This window comes from Suncus etruscus, chromosome 16 (assembly GCF_024139225.1).
Source record: "Suncus etruscus isolate mSunEtr1 chromosome 16, mSunEtr1.pri.cur, whole genome shotgun sequence".
NCBI classification, from domain to species: Eukaryota; Metazoa; Chordata; class Mammalia; order Eulipotyphla; family Soricidae; genus Suncus; species Suncus etruscus.
In genome coordinates, this window is record NC_064863.1 from 86,014,002 (window position 1) to 86,026,978 (window position 12,977).

At 45.4% G+C, this 12,977-nt stretch overlaps 1 protein-coding gene across 1 annotated transcript; it reads right to left on the reverse strand.

The window, feature by feature from the left end:
- Positions 1-391: 391 nt before the first annotated feature.
- HAUS3 (HAUS augmin like complex subunit 3) lies at positions 392-12,023 on the reverse strand. Its single transcript, XM_049789724.1, has 4 exons — positions 11,121-12,023; positions 9,352-9,791; positions 5,242-5,470; positions 392-739 (listed from the first exon to the last, which is right to left on the reverse strand). The coding sequence occupies exons 1-4, from the start codon at positions 12,021-12,023 to the stop codon at positions 506-508; spliced, it is 1,806 nt and encodes a 601-aa protein (XP_049645681.1). The 3' UTR covers positions 392-505.
- Positions 12,024-12,977: the final 954 nt, after the last annotated feature.

Consider the following 12,977-nt stretch of genomic DNA (forward strand, 5'->3'; position numbering starts at 1 on the left):
AAAGAAAAGAGAGAAAGAGAGAGAAAGAGAGAGAAAGAGAGAGAGAGAAAGAGAGAAAGAGAGAAAGAAGAGAGAAAGAGAGAAAGAGAGAAAGAAAGAGAGAAAGAGAGAAAGAGAGAGAGAGACAGAAAGAAAGAAAGAAAGAAAGAAAGAAAGAAAGAAAGAAAGAAAGAAAGAAAGAAAGAAAGAAAGAAAGAAAGAAAGAAAGAAAGAAAGAAAGAAAGAAAGAAAGAAAGAAAGAAAAATATTCCTGGATCAGCCGTGTGCAAGGCAAACGCCCTACCACTGTGCTATAGGGCTGGAGCTAGGAGTAACGCCTGAGTGTCACCGGGTGTGGCCTAAAACCAAAAAAAAAAAAAAAAACACAAATAAAAGAAAAAAAAATATTCCACTGACTTTCAATTAATATTTATTAAACTATAGTCTCCTGATATATAAATCATTAAAGTATAGCACATATACAGTAAGTTATTTTTAGTTTTTTTGTTCTCTTTTTTTGTAATTTTCAGGTTTCCAGACCAACAGCCTTAATCTTTGATTGGTTTTCTAATTTCTCCACAATATCTTTCAGATAGTCTTCATCCTTTAAGAAATATACATATAGATTTCTTTCCATTTGATGGAGCTTATTAGATGCCAAAATTTTCCTTTTTGTCTTTATATCAGCAAGAATATCAGTAAAAAGACGATTTGATTTATTCGATTGAGATTCAACTTGATGAAACTGCTCCAGTAACTCCTAAAAGAAAAATAAAAGTGCCTTTAATTCAAGAGCTATACTTACAACACTAGTTATAAATTTTAAATGTAATTCATATGGGATAAATATAAAATGATTTAACAATTATTCTCACAAGGGGCTGGCGAGGTGGCGCGAGAGGTAAGGTGTCTGCCTTGCAAGCGCTAGCCAAGGATCAGGACCACGGTTCGATCCCCAGGCGTCCCATATGGTCCCCCCAAGCCAGGGGCAATTTCTGAGTGCTCCTGCCTGCCAGGAGCTACCTGGAGTGCTATTAGCTCTAACCCTTCAAAAAGTACTTTTGGTGGGAACATAGCTGTAACAGAGGTACTCCTGAGTACAGAGACAGGAGTAAGCCCCAAGCACCAACAGGTGTGGCCCAGAAAGTGGACCAAAACAGAAACTTGTGAAGGGACGAATAATCCTATCTTGAATTTCAACTACTAAAGACCTAATAATTGTGAAAATAAATCTACAGATAACAGCAACTATTAAACTTCATTATAAATAAAAATGCAGTTTAAATTGATATGGATAGCACTTCATAACAAACTGAGCTGGAGGAAACAGTAATGTTATCAGAGGGCACTGGGGAATGCCAGGGAGAAAAATAATTTTACCAAAATAAAAATCATAATTAAGGGCCCGGAGAGATATCACAGTGGCGTTTGCCTTGCAAGCAGCCGATCCAGGACCAAAGGTGGTTGGTTCCAATCCTGGTGTCCCGTATGGTCCCCCGTGCCTGCCAGGAGCTATTTCTGAGCAGACAGCCAGGAGTAACGTAACCCCTGGGCACCGCCGGGTGTGGCCCAAAAACAAAAACAAAACAAAACAAAATCATAATTAATTGTATTTATTATTTTTTAATTCTTTTGTTTTGTTTTGTTTTGTTTTTGTTTTTGGGTCACACCCGGCGGTGCTCAGGGGTTACTCCTGGCTGTCTGCTGAGAAATAGGTCCTGGCAGGCATGGGGGACCATATGGGACACCGGGATTGGAACCAACCACCTTTGGTCCTGGATCGGCTGCTTGCAAGGCAAATGCCGTTGTGCTATCTCTCGGGCCCTATTTTTTAATTCTGATAGTAACATTTTAATAGTTACAAGGTAAAACCTTTCATATTTTTAATATTATTATTACATCTCTAGTTTGAGAACAGTCAGTAGTTATTACTGACTCCATGAAAAATGCTTATCAATGCTGAATGAAGGGGCAGCTTGAGCCACACCCAGTGCTACTTAGAAGCCTGGTCACGCTCAGGGAACACACATATGCCAATGATTGGTTCCAGGTTGGTTACATGCCAGGCCAAAAACTTACCTCCTGTACTATCTCCCTGCCCTAATTTTGTCTTAGATTTTGCTATGGAAAGAATACTTAATTGTAGACACTCCCAGCTTTTTCTTTCCCCCTGAGGGGCAGGGTTAATGTAGTTAAGGGTACTTATGTAAATCTAGGTAGGTCCTTAATAAAGCCTGGGTGAATTTTTACAACTCAAAAAGGAGGATCAAAAAATGAAATGCAGATGTTTACACTTAACCATCAACAGAAATGTTCTTTCAACAGATTTTTAAGTATATGATAAAGTATTGTTAACGATAGAAACAATGTTATACAAAAAATCTCTAGAATTTATTCATCTCGCATAAATGTAAATGAAACTTCTTTTTTTTTTTTTGGTTTTTGGGTCACACCCAGCAGAGTTCAGGGGTTTCTCCTGGCTCCATGCTCAGAAATCACTCCTGGCAGGCTCAGGGGACCATATGGGATGCTGGGATTCGAACCAATGACCTTCTGCATAAGAAGCAAATGCCTTACCTCCATGCTCTCTTTCCGGACCTACATAAATAAGACTTTGAATCTGTTTTTCAACCTCTCCAGGCCCCAGCAACCACCATTCTATTTTCTGCCATCTGAGAATGAAAATATTTGTTTCCAAGCCAAAGAGACAGTACAATGAAAAAAATGCTTGCCTTGCAAATTCAATCTCTGACATCCCATATGGTCCCACAAGAATACAATCCCTGAACATCACTGGGTGTGACACAAAATCTAAACCAAAAGAAAAGCAATCTTCTATTTTGTAAGATAAGTGAAGAAAATTCAGGGTGGTGTGATTTTTATTCTAATTATTGGCTTGAGCATTCCATATCCTTGTGTTTAAAATGTTTTAATACTTTCTGAGCCTGAACAACAGTACAGTGGGTAAGGTGTTTATCTTGCATGTGGACAACCTGGGTTTAATCCCCAGCACCAGATATGGTCCGCCAAGCATTGCCAAGAGTGATCCCTAAACACCGCTAGGTCTGGCCCAAAATCTTGAATATTTTTTTTAAAAAACTCCGTATTAGGAGAATGCAGAGTGCTGAAAGAAGGTAAAAATTGCCATACATAATGACTTGGCTTAGACTCCAGTTGATTCGAAATTGACTATTCACCCCTGAACCAAGGATACCACCTACGGAAACAAACACAGTTTCCCACACCAGCACCAGAAACATAAATTCTACCAAGGAAGGCCCTACTACTGCCATAGCACTTACTCCAAACACAGTTCTTATATCATACTGACAACCAGGCAACAGCAAGTCTGCTTTTAGAGCAGAATTCTCTGCAATGTTAACTGATGGAGAGATGGAACTAGAAGACACTACACACCACCCGGTCTTCAACACAGGACCTGTACAGAAACCAGAACCTCTGACTAGAGAAACCTGACAGCAACAACTGTTAGACAGAAAAACTGACCACCGAGAATGACTATAGGCCACAGTGGTCCTCAAACTATGGCCCGTGGGCCACATATTGTATTTGTATGTTTCTTTTTTTTTTTTTTTTTTGGTTTTTGGGCCACACCCGGTAACGCTCAGGGGTTACTCCTGGCTATGCGCTCAGAAGTTGCTCCTGGCTTGGGGGACCATATGGGACACCGGGGGATCGAACCGCGGTCCGTCCAAGGATAGCGCAGGCAAGGCAGGCACCTTACCTTTAGCGCCACCGCCCGGCCCCATATGTTTTGTTTCTTCATTGCAAAATAAGATATATGCAGTGTGCATAAGAATTCGTTTATAAGTTTTGTTTTTACTATAGTCAGACCCTCCAATGGTCTGAGGGACAGTGAACTGGCCCCCTGTTTAAAAAGTTTGAGGACCCCTGGTAGGGGGTTGGACAACTGAGCATGCCTGGAGCCTTGAGTTGGTCTTAGGCACAGTTGATCCCCCACCCACACACACATCCTTTTATTTTATTTTTTAAGTGTATTTCCCATTTCTGGAGGAAAAAAACGGGAGCATACTAAACCTTCGGCAATTGCATTAATGACTTTATTGGTGATCCAATAATTTTCACAAATACCACTGCTAATAAACTCTCTCCCCTTCTTTTTCCATTGTTTTCATTCTCTCTCTTTTTTTTGTTTTTTTTTTTTTTTTGTTTTTGGGCCACACCTGGTGACGCTCAGGGGTTACTCCTAGCTATGTGCTCAAAAATCACTCCTGGCTTGGGGAACCATATGGGACGCAGGCAAGGCAGACACCTTATCCCTTGTGCCACCGCGCCGGCCCCTCTCTATTTCTTTTTTTCTTTTTTTTTTGGTTTTTGGGCCACACCCGGCAGTGCTCAGGGTTTACTCCTGGCTGTCTGCTCAGAAATAGCTCCTGGCAGCACGGGGGACCATATGGGACACCGGGATTTGAACATCGGGATTGGTCCTGGATCGGCTGCTTGCAAGGCAAATGCCGCTGTGCTATCTCTCCGGGCCCCTCTTTCTATTTCTTAATAACTTTGCTTTCTGTCATCCTGAAACAAATGTATTATGATCAGTTATGTCAACAATGTGATACACTTTCTTTAAATAAATAATTAAAAATAATTGCTGCTATAGGGACCAGAGTGATAGTACAGCAAGTAGGGTATCTGCCTTGCAGCTACTGATCTGAGTTTAATTCTCAGCATCCCATATGATCTGTTCAGCACTACCAGGACTAATACCTGAGTATGACCAGGTGTGACCTCTGCCAAATAAAAAGCCTGACATAGAGGAAAGCTGGGGTGCAGGAGGGAACCTGGTCAAGGGTCATGATGGAAGTGGAAACTGGGGAAATAGACTGGTATTGGAACATTTTACTTCTGAAAATTATGTGTAATTTTGCAATTCAATGTATTAAAAGGTAAAAAGAAATATTCCATGCATTGCTTTAAAATACCTGAAAACCAGGCCAGAGCGGTGGCGCAAGCAGTAGGGCATTTGTCTTGCATGCACTAACCTAGGACAAACTGTGGTTCAATCTCCCGGCATCCCATATGGTCCCCAAGTCAGGAGTGATTTCTGAGCACATAGCCAGGAGTAACCCCCCAAAAAGCAAAACAACAACAACAAATCCTACCTGAAAACCATAAGCGAGAACAAAACCAGGGAGATTAAATTTATGGAAATAGTTCCCTTATGTTAACATTTTCCTTTTACAATAAGTGTTATTTTTCATTACTATGGCAGACACTCACCTGATCACTAAGTAAAAGCTGATTTCCTCCGTGATAGAGAGCATCGCAAAGCATGTCTACATCATTATTCACTTTGGATAAAAATAAAGAATGTTCTTGAGCAGAAACTGCAAACTGATTCTGTATTAAAGAAACATCTGTTTTAAACTTCTCAGCTGCTTTCTCAAGATTTCCATACGTTATAAATAATTCTTTTTTCTTAGTCTCTCCTTCTAAAAGTTGGTAAAGCCTAAATTATAAAAAACAAATTACAGAAAAAAAATTCTCGTTAGTAGTTTTCAAATATACAATTCAGGATATTGTAAAGCATACTTTACTGTGCTTTGTATATATTACGATTTTCCCATATTTGAGGTTTCAGTCAACTATGCATTGAGCAAAAATTTATTGGCATCATTTTTCTAAATAATGTGTGCTCATTTCACCTGCCACATTTAACATTTGCACCCCATATTGTCCCCTGAGCCCCACCGGAAGTGATCCCTGAGCAGAGAACCAGGAAATAGCCCTCGGCACCATTCAGTGGTCCCCAAAAAGTGAACAACAAAAAAAATATGTCAATGCCACCCTTTTGAAACTCCAATAAGGCAGTCCTATCTATTGCCTTCATTTCATTAATAGAACAAAAGAACTAACTCAATTCACTCTGGTTCTAGGGGAAAAAAAACAAAAATAGGATCCATATTTTTTAAGTCTGAACTTAGTCCTCTAATTTCAGAATCTCCATAATAAAAACAGTAATCATTTAGCCATCCAGAAAAGGGCTGGGAGAAAACAATCGGTCTCACTGATTCACATGACTAGACACAGAAATACCGTATATAGGGGGCCAGAGAGATAGCATGGAGGAAGGGCGTTTGCCTCGCATGCAGAAGGACAGTGGTTCGAATCCCGGCATCCCATGTGCCGGGTGTGATCCAAAAACAAAAAACAAAACAAAACAAAAATATATATACACCGCATATACTCGAGTATAAGCCAAGTTTTTTCCGGCACAAAATTTGTGCCGAAAAACCCGAATTCGGTTTATACTCAGGTCATGTAGGTTATCTGATTCGGTTCACACGCACCCGAATAAAATGCACGTAGTCTCAAGTTCTCTTCTGCCGTCTGTTGGAGGGGGCAGTGCTTCAACTCAGTCCACAAGTCACAGCTGAGTTGAAAAGGAAGGCAGCTGAACTGAACTGTATGTCCCTGAACTATTTAACCCACAATATTCTGCGCTTTGTATGAGACCGACAGCAGTGATGATGATATCTGTGAACTCAGTGATGTTGACAATGTCTATGCTGATACCCTCCCATCAGATACAGCTGAAGCTCTGTTTGGACATACAGATGAGGAGGAACAATCCAATTTTGAAGGATCTTAACCTTTGTGATGTAGCTCGATTACCTGTCAAGCAACGGTTTTCTGCACTTTATTTAAAGTTTTAAAGTTTTATTGTTGCGAGTTTACAGTTTTTCTTTAGCAATAAATATTGAAAAACATTTGGGGCCGGGCGGTGGCGCTAGAGGTAAGGTGCCTGCTTTGCCTGCACTAGCCTTGGACAAACAGCGGTTTGATCCCCCAGCGTCCCATATGGTCCCCCAAGCCAGGAGCAACTTCTGAGCACATAGCCAGGAGAAACCCCTGAGAGTCACCGGGTGTGGCCCAAAAACCAAAAAAAAAAAAAGAAGAAAAAAAAGAAAAACATTTAACCTACTGATTCCTCAATTACTGTAATTGTTTGAGTATATATCTTATTTTTGAAATTTACCAGTGGCAGCTGCATTTTCCATGTCGGCTTATACTCGAGTCACTAGGATTTCCCAGTTTTTAGGGTAAAATTAGGGAGGTCGGTTTATACTCAAGTATAAACGGTAAGTCTTTTCTACTCTCTACTACTCTAACTGTAGTCATTACTATCCCTAGCAGTAACAGACACACAATTTGTACTAGTTTCCTGTCCCTGGGCATTGTCCACAGCTCCAGCCTTTTGGAAAGAAATACATGTGAACATTACTCAAAACAAGTAGAAATTGAGCTCCCATACAATACTGCTACTGGGAATATAACCTAGGGCAGTAGTTGGCAAGCAAAGGCTCCGGAGCCACATGCAGCTCTTTACACTTTTTAATGTGGCTCTTGTGTGTGCCGGGCTGCCGCACCAGGAGTCAGAACTCTGCTCCTAGCTTCTGTCAGTGCGCGCCCTGTGTGGCTCTCAAAATAAATTTCAATCGTGGTTTTGGCGAGATTTGGCTCAGTTGAAATAAAAAGGTTGCCCACCACTGACCTAGGGGCCCAAAAACACGATGCAGAAAAGGCATCTGCAGCACTCTTCACATTAACAAAATTTTGGAAATAACTGAAGTGCCCAAGAATAGATGAGTGAATAAACAAACTATGGTACATAGTTTGGGATACTATGCTGCCATTAAGAAAAATAAAATCAGGGCCCGGAGAGATAGCACAGCGGCGTTTGCCTTGCAAGCAGCATTTGCCTTGCAAGCAGCCGATCCAGGACCAAAGGCAATTGGTTCGAATCCCGGTGTCCCATATGGTCCCCCGTGCTTGCCAGGAGCTATTTCTGAGCAGACAGCCAGGAGTAACCCCTGAGCACCGCCGGGTGTGGCCCAAAAACCAAAAAAAGAAAAAAAAAAAAAAAAAAAAAAAAGAAAAACGAAATCATGAAATTTGCTTATATACGAATAGACATGGAGAGTATCATGCTGATGCATATTTTCAGAGGGAGAGGGTCAGATCGCATGACTACACTTATTTGTGGGATATTAAAAAAAAAAAAAACCACAAACACAGTATGGTTACTAATAGCCAAAGACAACAGAAATAAGAGCCAGGACTGGTCCACCAAGGAAGCTTGCCACAAGGGGATGGGTAAGGGGAACCCATAGGGAGTGCAATTAGGCCAGAATAGAGACCAATATGACAGTGATAGTTGTTTTTTTTTTTTTTTTTTTTTTTTTTTTTGGTTTTTGGGCCACACCCTGTGACGCTCAGGGGTTACTCCTGGCTATGCGCTCAGAAGTTGCTCCTGGCTTCTTGGGGGACCATATGGGACGCCGGGGGATCGAACCGCGGTCCGTCCTAGGCTAGCGCAGGCAAGGCAGGCACCTTACCTCCAGCGCCACCGCCCGGCCCCGATAGTTGGTTTTTCACTTTTGAGCCATAGCCACTAATTCTCAGGAGTTACTCTAGGCACTGCACTCAGAAATCACTCCTGGGGGGGGCCGGATAGCGCAGAGGTAGGGCATTTGCCTTGCACTCAGCTGACCCAAGACGAACCTGGGTTAGATCCCCGGGGTCCCAAAAAGCCCCTTGAGCCAGGAGCGATTTCTGAATGTATAGCCAGGAGTAACCCCTGAGTGTCACAAGTTGTAGCCCAAAAACCAAAAAAAAAAAAGGAAAAAGGAAAAGAGAAAGTGTTTTCCATAGTGGCAGGGGTGTAGGAATGTGAACTGGGGACATTGGTGAAGAGATGCATGTTAAAATATCATCTGACTAAAATTCAGTAATGAACAACTTCATCACTGTGGGGGAAAAAACAACTTCCTGTCCCAGAGACAGCTTAAAGAGACAACTTCCTGTCCCAGAGACAGCTTAAAGTATATAGGACTGGTTTGATGCCCCAAGTCCCTCCCTCCCTCTCTCTCCCTCCTCTCTCTCCTTTTGGGTCACACCCGGCAGCGCTCAGGGGTTACTCCTGGCTCTACGCTCAGAAATTGCCATCTCTTAAACACCACTGTGGAAGAGAATAAAAAGGTCCAAATTAGATGGCAATGAATGTTTTTAATTTCCACATTTTCGCTCAAACCCAAGTATCTAAGTAAAAAGAAAAAACTGGCAAAGTATTACAATAGGGGCCACAGCAATAAGGCATCTAACTTGCACACGGCCAACCTGGGACAGACCCTTGTTCAATCCTGGTATCCTATATGGTCCCCCAAGCCTGCCCCAGTGATTTCTGAGCGCAGAGCCAGGAGTGACCTCTAAGTACAGCTGGGTGTGGCCCAACTCCCCAAAGAAAACCACAGGATTAAAACATACCTACGCCCCCAGGGGGGTGGGGGGTAAAACAAAAACAAAACAAAACAAAACAAAAAAACATACCTATGGGTAGAATAATCCTTGGTATCAATGGTATTCCTTGGAGACATCTGCTGAGATACTGATGGGTCTGTTAGCATTTCTAATCGCTGGTGGAGCATCACATTACTTTTAGTAAATTCTTGAACTAAAATTTCAAGTTGATGATATATATCCTGATGCTTTCTCAATTCAAGTTCATAAGACAACTGTAGAAGCTCAAATGATGCCTTCTGCTTTATCAACTGATTTAGAACTAAGTTTTGTCTAGTTGTATAATGATCCTGTTTAGCAATCTGCAGATCAAAATCTCCTTTGACGATTGGGATATTCAAAAACTGAACATTCTCTCTTATAAGAGGAGGTAAACGTTTGTCTTTGATATGAGTGATTTCTTCTTCAAGTTTCAGAACCTCACTGTTCAGACTAGAAATTTTAGCATCCAAATGATCTTTGCCAACAGCCTACAAGGAAAACAATTTAAAAAAACATATCAAACTGCACAAGACATATCAAGACATAAACATCAAAACATATCAAACTGCAAATTTTAAGCTGCAAACTGTAAAATTTTCACTTCCCGTTTTAAGTGATCGGATAGCATGCTCAGAAAGTAAGAATTTTATATTAGCACAAGTTAAAATTACAACATACGGGCCCGGAGAGATAGCACAGCGGCGTTTGCCTTGCAAGCAGCTCATCCAGGACCCAAGGTGGTTGGTTCGAATCCCGGTGTCCCATATGGTCCCCCGAGCCTGCCAGGAGTGATTTCTGAGTGCAGAGCCAGAAGTAACCCCTGAGCACCACCAGGTGTGGCCCAAAAATCAAAAAAAAAAAAAAATAAATAAATAAAAAATTAAAACATAGGGGAGAAAAGGTACATATTGAGTTGAAATTAAGGCAAGCATGAACCTAAATTTTATTTATATATAGATATATGTATGTATATACACACACAGCAGTGGCAACCAAAATAAAACGTTCTTGAAATTATATTAAAAGCTATCTCTCAGACTTACAGCGATTTTAGAACTTCTACCGAAAAACTGGTCTTCTCTTATTATTCTAAAATGTAAGGGCTGGAATTATACAAAGAGTAAGGCGTTTTTGCCTTGCACATGACCAACCAGGTTCAATCCCCTGCATCTCATATGGTCTCTCGCACATCATCAGTATAATTCCTTGCCTCTGAGTGCAGAGGCAAGAGTAAATGCTAAGAATCACTTGGTGTGGTCCCAAAACAATAATGTACAAAAAAAAAAAAAAAATCCTTTATTCTGGGGAAGAGGGGTTGTGGGAGAAGGTAGCTTTGTTCAGAGTGTTCAGAGATCATTCCTGGTGCAGCTCAAGAGACCACATGGGGTGGCTGTCAAGGACTGAACCAAGGACAGTTGCAGCAAGGCAAGTGCCCTACAGACTGTACTATTGCTCAGGCCCGTAAAATTACTGTTTACAACCAGCTAGATGTGACTGGAATTTTAATCGCCATTTCTGCTCTCCAACAATAGAACAATCTATCTGTGTACATGAAACTCTGGCACATCTTTTTTTGGGGGGGGTGCTCAGGGGTCACTCCTGGCTGTCTGCTCAGAAACAGCTCCTGGCAGGCACCATATGGGGGACCCTATGGGACACCGGGATTCGAACCAACCACCTTGGGTCCTGGATCGGCTGCTTGCAAGGCAAACGCCGCTGTGCTAGCTCTCCGGGCTCGGCCCCAAATACTTCAATACCGACATATCAGTGTCGATCCCATTACCCATCAACAGCATACGTGTAGCCGTCAGGTTCACCTTGTCGGTGAGGCCGTGCAGGTTGTCTGCCAGCCATGTGATTCTGGCTCTGAGGCCCCGATGGCTCGTCTGCCAGGAGAGCAACTGATGCTGCGCCGCGACGTGCGCCAGCTGCAGCCTGGACATCTCCAGCCGCTCGTCCTCGTCCTCGGGATCGTCCGGGCTGTTGCAATGAAGTGGACTCTGCAAGTCTAGACGTTGAAACTGTCCACTCGCTCTTTCGATTTCCTCGCGTGCGCCCGGGGCCAGGTGCGCTTTGGCGAAGGCCGCCAGCGCCGCCGTGCTGCGCTCCTCGCGGCCCAGGTACGTGTCCACGGGGCAGCGCGAGAGCCACAGCGGCGTCGGGGCTTCCGAGCTTCCGAGCAGCGCCGTCACGTCCGCCACCACGCGGGCCAGCGCGTCCAGCTCGAGCCGGACCGTCGTCTGGGCGGCGCTCGCGACGCCCTGACTGTGCCTGAGCGCCCGGGCGGCCCGGTCCTCCTCGTCGCGCAGCCTCCGCGCCCGGCGCCCGGCGCCCGCCGTCAGCAGCCGCAGCGCGTCGCGCCGCCCGAGCTTGAGCGCCCGCTCCGCGCGCAGCGCCCGCACCTCGCGCTCCAGCGCCTCCAGGGCGTCGCCGTCGTCGCGGCGGTCGTCCGCGCGGGCCGGCCGCGGCCGCGCGCCCAGGGCCTCGCGCAGGGCGGCGCCGCCCAGCACGGGCCGGCCGCGCTCCCTCAGCGCCTCGAAGGCGCGCAGCTCCGCCTCGCCCAGCGCCAGCCGCGGCCCGGCCGCGCCGCAGAACCAGCGCACGAACGGCGCCTCCTCCGCGCCCTCCAGCAGCCAGTCCAGGTCCGCGCCGCTCAGCGCGCCCGCGCGCGGGTAGCCCACGCGCCGCAGCGCCGCCACCAGCTCCGCCCCGCCGCTCATGGCGCCGCTCGGCCCGCCACACGCGCGGCCGCCCGCCCGCCCGCCCGCCCGCACTCGACTCGCCCGACCGAAGCGCCCCGGCGCCCGCCTCGCCGCCCGCCCACGAGCCCCCCGGACAGCGCACGCGCAGAGCCGCGCGGGCGGCGCGGGAGGCCTTCTGCGCAGGCGCCGCCCGAACGAACGCGCTTCCGCCCGAGTGGGACGGCGGCCGGCACGGAGCGCGCTGATTGGCTGCTCGGCGAGAGGCGGGGCCCAGCGCCCAGGGAGCGGTCGGGGAGTTTGGCCACTTTGGGGCTGAAGCGACACTTGCACGGCCGGGCCGGGCGGAGAGGGAGAGGGTCCCAGCAAGGCCGAGAACGCCAGCCAGCCCTTTGGGTTCCGAGCGGCCGGTGCTCGGGTCGGGGGGTGTCCTTTCTAATGAACCTGATTTTACACAGACGTTCTCTTATTCCCGTGCCTTACGACCCCCTGCATTGACACTTTTCATTTTTAATGTTTTAAAACTGATAGTAAAAATGCTGGAGTCAGGGGCCTAGACAGACAAATACAGCTGAGTCCAGTTTGGTCCATGAGTCCCCGCCACTGTGGCCCCGTTTATTCCCTGCAAATGCAGGAGGGAGGCTGCAAAGTTGGGTGCAAGTCTGGCTGATAATTCCCTTGCCAAGAAACTAGGCCTTTGAGGTTATTGATTTTGTATTGGACACGACTTGGGTCTCTGAAGGACAAAATCCTCTAGACTTGTTTTTATTGATCAACACTTAAACGTGCCAGGTTAGAACTCTGATCATCAGTGCACACAGTCCAATCTCCCCCATCCCCTCAGCGTCAGCCCATGTTGCCCTTATTTGGAGTCTCACTTGTTTATTTGTAGTTTTTGCTTGTTTGTTTTTCGGCCACACCCGGCCCTGCTCAGGGGTTACTCATGGCTATGCGCTCAGAAATCCTTCCTGGCTT

Excerpts from the sequence above, each read along its gene's own strand:
- HAUS3 (XM_049789724.1), bottom strand. The coding sequence starts at position 12,023 with ATGAGCGGCGGGGCGGAGCTGGTGGCGGCGCTGCGGCGCGTGGGCTAC. Across the intron at positions 5,471-9,351 it reads AAGGATTATTCTACCCATAG|GCTTTACCAACTTTTAGAAG; the intron begins GTATGTTTTTTT and ends TTTATAATTTAG. Across the intron at positions 740-5,241 it reads AGCTTTTACTTAGTGATCAG|GAGTTACTGGAGCAGTTTCA; the intron begins GTGAGTGTCTGC and ends TTTTTCTTTTAG.